At 41.7% G+C, this 6,215-nt stretch overlaps 1 protein-coding gene across 2 annotated transcripts; it reads right to left on the bottom strand.

The window, feature by feature from the left end:
- Positions 1–519: 519 nt before the first annotated feature.
- On the bottom strand, positions 520–2,904 carry LOC103696848 (stearoyl-[acyl-carrier-protein] 9-desaturase, chloroplastic-like). 2 transcript variants are annotated; one of them, XM_039126942.1, is made up of 3 exons: positions 2,761–2,904; positions 1,682–2,189; positions 520–1,213 (listed from the first exon to the last, which is right to left on the bottom strand). In XM_039126942.1, the coding sequence occupies exons 1-3, from the start codon at positions 2,883–2,885 to the stop codon at positions 650–652; spliced, it is 1,197 nt and encodes a 398-aa protein (XP_038982870.1). In that variant the 5' UTR covers positions 2,886–2,904; the 3' UTR covers positions 520–649. The 2 variants fall into 2 exon arrangements, with proteins under 2 accessions (XP_038982870.1, XP_038982871.1); XM_039126943.1 differs by having other exon boundaries at positions 2,765–2,831.
- Between the last annotated feature and the right edge of the window lie 3,311 nt (positions 2,905–6,215).

Here is a 6,215-nt window from a genome sequence, read left to right as displayed (position 1 = left end):
AAAAAGACGTAGTACAATCTATTTTTTCCTATAAAAAGTATCGGCAATAAAATTATTTATACTTATAAGTCTCTATATAGGGTCGAAAAAAGAAAAAAAAAAATTGTAGTGTTTCCGCGCTCTAGTCATGGTGGTAGGTCTCTCTCCCCATAAGTATGCCGTCCCGGCATTTTCTGCCCTCGGTTCAGCTTTCCCCGGGCCCTGCCCTCAGCTTGCCTCGGGCCCCAGCCACAGTGCCAATTAAATTCAAAAAACTCCTCTTAAATGGCATCACTTATTAGAAGCTATGACAATTTAATTCACTTGGCCCACCCACCATTCCATTGAATTCTGTCTACCAAACGCACCCACCACCATATTCAATGCTATCTTAGACGGTGGAAGAGCTTTTTGGTAGTCATGAAAGCTCTCTTCAGCAATGAAGGCTCTCTTGCACCCCATTTATTTCTGCTAAGGTTGTCTCCTTTCCCAGACCAAAACAAAGGAAAACAAAAATGAATATAAAACCCGAAGAGAGAGTGAGAGAGAGAAGAAATTTTTATTGCCCTTAACTAAGATACAGTCATACGCAGGGGCATGCCACACAACTACGTACTATTACAAGAAGCATGCAAGAAAGAAAGATGAGCCCTCAAGAGCACTGCTCAATCTACACCAGAACAGACCTGTTGAAGATCCAGCTAAAAGGAACCATGTGGGATTGCTTGACTTTCCTCTCCTGAGCTCTCTCGTCCATCCTCCTAATCCTCTGAGCAAGGCCGCACACGTAATCCTGCGCCCTTCTCCCCTCTCCCGACAAGCCTGTGAGTTCCTCCACATTCCATCTCTTCACAAAGAATTCCACTATGTCTCCATAATCCTTGGTTGTGTAAACACCAATCCTCTGGGCTACAGAGGAGTAGTGGTCGAACAGGTTGTCATCCTGGCCATCAAACATCAGAAGAGCAGGCATGGTGATTCTCTTTTTCATCATATCGCCGAGGGCCAACATGGTCGTGTCTGGATCGATCTCGAATAATTTTTCGATGATCTTGGTGTATGCCGCCTCGTGACGCTTCTCGTCTGCGGCGATCAGGCCGCATATTTTCGCCAGCAGTATGTCACCATGGTCTTTGGCATGCTTTGCTGTGTTCCCATGAGAGATGAAGGTTGCCCTTTCTTGGAAGGAAGTGTAGATAAAACCCCGATATGGGTCGTTCTCCGCAGGCAAAATCTAAGCAAAGATGAAAGGAGAGTAACAGGTGAGAAACACATATATTATTGCAGAACAAATTAACTTATATATATATATATATATATCACCATGTCAAACCCATTAGAAACCAACCCTCGATCAAGCTGAGCCAACTTGGACCGAGTCCCGTCTGGTTGGTTTAAGTTGTCGTATCGAACAGTTGCTAGACATTCCTAAGTGGGACATAAAGTTGCAATTTAAAAGCATATTATTTCATCCCATCAATACACACTATCTACCTGTTGATTGGCATGTCAAGTATATGTATCTGAATTTTCTGATGCAACTATTCCTTATCTATCTATCTATATATCCAGTTCATAATTTTTTGATTAGGTTAATCAGTCTGGGCTAGGATTCACTAGGCAGAAGTTGCACCCATCCTTGTTGAAAGCCAATATTGATACGTATACCAACTTCAGCTTGAAGCAAGATACCGAAACTTACCATCCCGGAGCCAATCAGGTACTGTATGGTCTTCTCTATCTGCCTCATATCCAGTCTCCCACTCAAGTAGAGATACTTGTTAAGGATATCTCCATGACGGTTCTCCTCGGCCGACCACTTCCTCGTCCACCTGGCCCACGAGCTCAGGCTGGACGCCGTCTCGTCTCGAACGCCGTCGAATGTGTTGATGACGCTTTGATACGTTGGCAGGGCCTCTTCGGTGATCATGTTGCCGACTAAGCACACGTAGTAGTCATCCGGGATCCCCGCTGCCCGGTCCCTCATCTCCTTCACACCGTCGAAGAAGCCTTCGGCTGAGGGATCCGGCAAGAAATCCTGCGGTTGCCACGAGCTCTCGACGGGCTTCAGGAGTGTCAAGATGTTGTCTTCCACCCATTCCTCTAATGACTTGAAGATCTCCAGCTTTTCTGGATGCATGGAGTGAGTGACCTCCTTGATCTCTACTTTAAGGGTTCTCATCTGCTTCGCCATGTCATCGTTTATCTCCCTATCATGACAAAAAATAAGCCCATGCCTAATATGATGAATAGAAATAAAGGGAAGAATAGAGAAGAAAAGAAAATGCCATCGATGGATCCCTCATGGATCCATGTTGAAATCTAACATTAACATAAACGAACGCAGATGAAAATAATGAACAGCAATAGCAGCAAAAAAAGGGAGAAAGACAACAATAATGATATAATCTCAGATATTTATCATTCGAGGGCCTGGTGGGGGTTGTGGGAAGGGATCTAGGAATTATTTATTAATCAAATGACCACACGTATGAAAAAAATAGTAGCGACATCTGCAGATGACATGTACTGGCCAATTAGTTCGGTGCATCATCACAATCATAACCATCTGATCTTGTCTTCACTATTCAAGACGAGCAAACGTTTACCACCTTTATTGTTCTAATCCTTCGCCAATCATTAACAAGACTACTACTCTTAGTCACTGCGAGATTTTTCTGTATCAAACCAGCAAAATCATGGAGGAAAGGAAATTGCAATAGAAACAAATGGTAAAATAAAAAGATCCTTTTTCAGATAATGAAAAATTAGTGAGCTAACCTACGCTTAGAAGGTGGGGAGAGGGTCATGAGGATCTTTGAATATTTTGTTTTGCGAGCGCCAAAACGCAGAGAGGAGGAGAAACAAGAAGGGTTATAGGGTGGGAAAGGGAGCCTCAGTGCCATCTTCTTTGAGCAGGAGGAGAAATGTAGATAAGGATGCCGCATAGCAATATGGTGCCTTATTTATAGAGGCCCTAGTGGGGTAGTTGGCACAGCCACGTAGAGAAGAGAGATTTAGAAATTGTTTGAAAAAAAAAAATCAAGTGGAAGCATGAATGGGCCCGCATACTGCATGTCAATCCATCCTTGTCTTCTTTTTGACATGGCAAGTTGCAAATATTGACGCTAACCATATATTCATAGAGGGTATTAGGCTAGCTGACCACTTGGCCAAAAGAGCTAGAAAAGCCAAACAATATAAACTTTCGATGGCTGATTTCCTCTGTGATCTCACTGATTTTCATGATAAAAGGATAGAGAATAGCTTTAAGAAAAAGTTACAGCCATGGTGCCTCAATTCAATTTAGTTATATTCTTAATTTAAGAGAACTAAGAATATGTAAAAAAAATCCTCCTAGCATATATATATAGGTGGTATTTTTGGTATTATATGGCCATTGATCTTAGATTACCAAATATGCTACTCATTAATACTCGGAAATCTTTAATTTCTGGACCATGATATACCAAATGTGATGATCTTAGATCACTGGAGATCAAATTATCCTAGGATAAAGTATCTAGTGATCTTAGATTCCATGGTGATCCTATTTGGGTCAGCAAATGCCTCCTTTATGGTAGTGATGTGATTGTTTATGTTACTCAACTCCTGCTATATTTTTTTTTATGCAACTAGGGAAAGGAATCCTTCCCCCCAATTTAATAACTACAAAATAAAGAATACAAAAGACATGAGAATAAATAAGGCAATAGAACCTAAAGGGTTACAAAAGAATTACATTTGTCTTGAATTTTTGTCTTCCTCTTTCTAGAGTGTGACTTTTGCACCGCAGAGTTCTATATCACCGTAGACAGCCGCCACATCATCTATTTGGGAGACGGGCGACTCTCATTTATCCTAGGAGCATATCGAGGCACTGTATATTATATTTATAAAAAGTTCTTAAGATAAATGAAAGCCGCTGATCTTCGAGAAGGATGATGTGGTGGTTATCCATGATGGTATATCACTCTGCGGTACAAAAGCCGCACCCTAGATTCCATTCCACAAAGATTAGTCCACAACTGAAAGTTAGGCAATGCTCTCGAAAGCATGGAACACATTGATGAGTTCTTTTGCAATAATATTCTAAAGTTTCTTTGTGACCACACCTACCAACCAAAAGTTAGTAATAGTTCACTACAACAATTGCCGACTCTATATTGCCAATGTTAGATAAAAGCATCGGCGATTTTTTTTTCTTGCAACAGTAACAAGGCAAAAAATAAAATGTTAATGATTCAAAATCAATGATAGACTTTCTAAATTTAAAATATAATCCATTATACATGATTTACACTATTGAAAAAATAGAAACAAACATTCTTGTGGAGGCTAGTGATTTACTAAATTGTGTCAAGTTTGCATTTGTCTAAGACAAATATTTTGGTCCCTTGATTCATTTAATATGCAAGTTTAAGACTTGAAGCCAAATATGACTTATTTATTGAATAAACAATGCAACTCCATATGTATAACATGTTTAATAAAAAGGTTGATTTAGATGGGACTCTAGTTGGACATAGGTAAAGGATGAACTTGGAAGTGATGGAAAAAAAAGCTAGAGAAAGCACTATGTAGGAATGGGATGCTTTAATTTTCATGTGGCTCTGTGTTACTGTCGAACAGTTGATGGACGAGCAATGGGTGACCGAAGTGGGAAAACAACAAGGGGATCTTCTAGCAGTGAGGACTAGTCATCTCCTAAGTGGGTAGAGGGGACCCCATCGTGGTTGAATGTGGTGCAGGGCCAGCCAAGGTAGGCCATTTGGGCTAGCCATAGGATCTCTAATGAGGAGCTTGAGAATCTTCAATGCTATTTTATGGATGTTCTAGAGCTATCGAAGGAGAGGATGGAGGCAATGACACAAGAGTGGGAGTCAGCCGCTGTGATTGCTTGAAGCCTTGGCTAGAGAGTATCGGCCGATTGGGTTGCTCGAGATCTCAAGGTAAGGGAAAAGCTTGAGAACGATGTGGAATCACTCTCCATAGCAGAGGATCACTGCATCTTCTACTTCAAAAATGAAGAGCACCAGAATGCAACCTTGTCCAGCAGTCCATGGATGGTGGCAAGTTAGCTATTGGCAATGGAGGAGGCCACTCCCTTGGAGGCAGCCACGACCGAAGTTAGGGTGACCTTGAATCAATGGTTTGAAGGATCAAATTGGCCTTGGCCAGGGGATCAGTGGATCTAGATTTTTGGAACTACCATACGCTCTTCTTCAACAGAAGCATCCTCCTACTGGATTTCCTGGTTATTGGAGGTCTCTTGCTTTTCATGCCATCATGTCAAAGGGGGAGTTTTGGAAGAATGAACTCAAGGCGGGGCTCCAAATAGGACTAAATATCCGAACCCGCTTGCTTATCTTACACGAACTATTAAGTTAAGTAGTGGTTAAATTTGGAGGAGCTGGCAAGAAATTTTACGTTGGGCGAACGATTGTCGAAGGCTAGCTCGGATGTTGGCGGTGCGCTTCAGCCTGTTAGCACCCCCCCTCCCAATGACGAAGCTCATATTTTGGAATTGTAGAGTTTTCGAGAAGCCCTCTTTCATGGGCTCCTTCATGAGGTTATGATAGTTAAACAACCTTAACGTGCATGTCATATTAAGGGCGCGTCAATCTAGCAAGAATCTTCAGTGTGTCCATCAGCAGTTTCCATCCTCGTGGAGATTTTATATTATAGAGTCCTAAGGTTTGTCTGGGGGTATTGTAGTGGCATGGAGATTGGGCTTTGCTACCTTTGATGTCTTTCATGGTTGTAATCAACAATTTGTTATCGTGATTTCTGAATGCAATAGGGACCCTTGGCTTTTGTCCGCAATATATGCAAGCACGAACTATAGATAGTATCGCACTGGGGAGTTTTGGGAGTTCATTTCGGTTAATCGATCTCAAGTTTACTAAGGCCAAATTTACTTGGTGCAACAACTATTTGGAACAATCGAGAGTTTTGGATAGGATTGACAACACCTTTGCCACGACAGGGTGCATCTAATGCTTTTCGGACTATCATATGCACCATTTGCCTTGCATTCCATCAGATCATTGTCTGATCCTGGTTAGTACTGATCTCTTACTCCATATCACTATCCCTTCCATTTTGAGAAGATCTAGCTATCTTATCTATAATCTAGGGATATTGTGCGAGGTGCTTGGGGGACTGCGATGCAGGGCAATGCTATATATCCTGTCACCCACAAATTAGAGCTAACCCAACATTGGATTCAAAAG

This window comes from Phoenix dactylifera, chromosome 5 (assembly GCF_009389715.1).
Source record: "Phoenix dactylifera cultivar Barhee BC4 chromosome 5, palm_55x_up_171113_PBpolish2nd_filt_p, whole genome shotgun sequence".
NCBI classification, from domain to species: Eukaryota; Viridiplantae; Streptophyta; class Magnoliopsida; order Arecales; family Arecaceae; genus Phoenix; species Phoenix dactylifera.
Note: the sequence above shows the minus strand (reverse complement) of the source record. Positions and strands in the feature narration are given on the sequence as shown.

Coding starts and splice junctions, on each gene's coding strand:
- LOC103696848 (XM_039126942.1), bottom strand. CDS start 2,885: ATGGCACTGAGGCTCCCTTTCCCACCCTATAACCCTTCTTGTTTCTCC. Junction 2,190..2,760: donor TCCCCACCTTCTAAGCGTAG/GTTAGCTCACTA, acceptor TTGTCATGATAG/GGAGATAAACGATGACATGG. Junction 1,214..1,681: donor ACCTGATTGGCTCCGGGATG/GTAAGTTTCGGT, acceptor ATCTTTGCTTAG/ATTTTGCCTGCGGAGAACGA.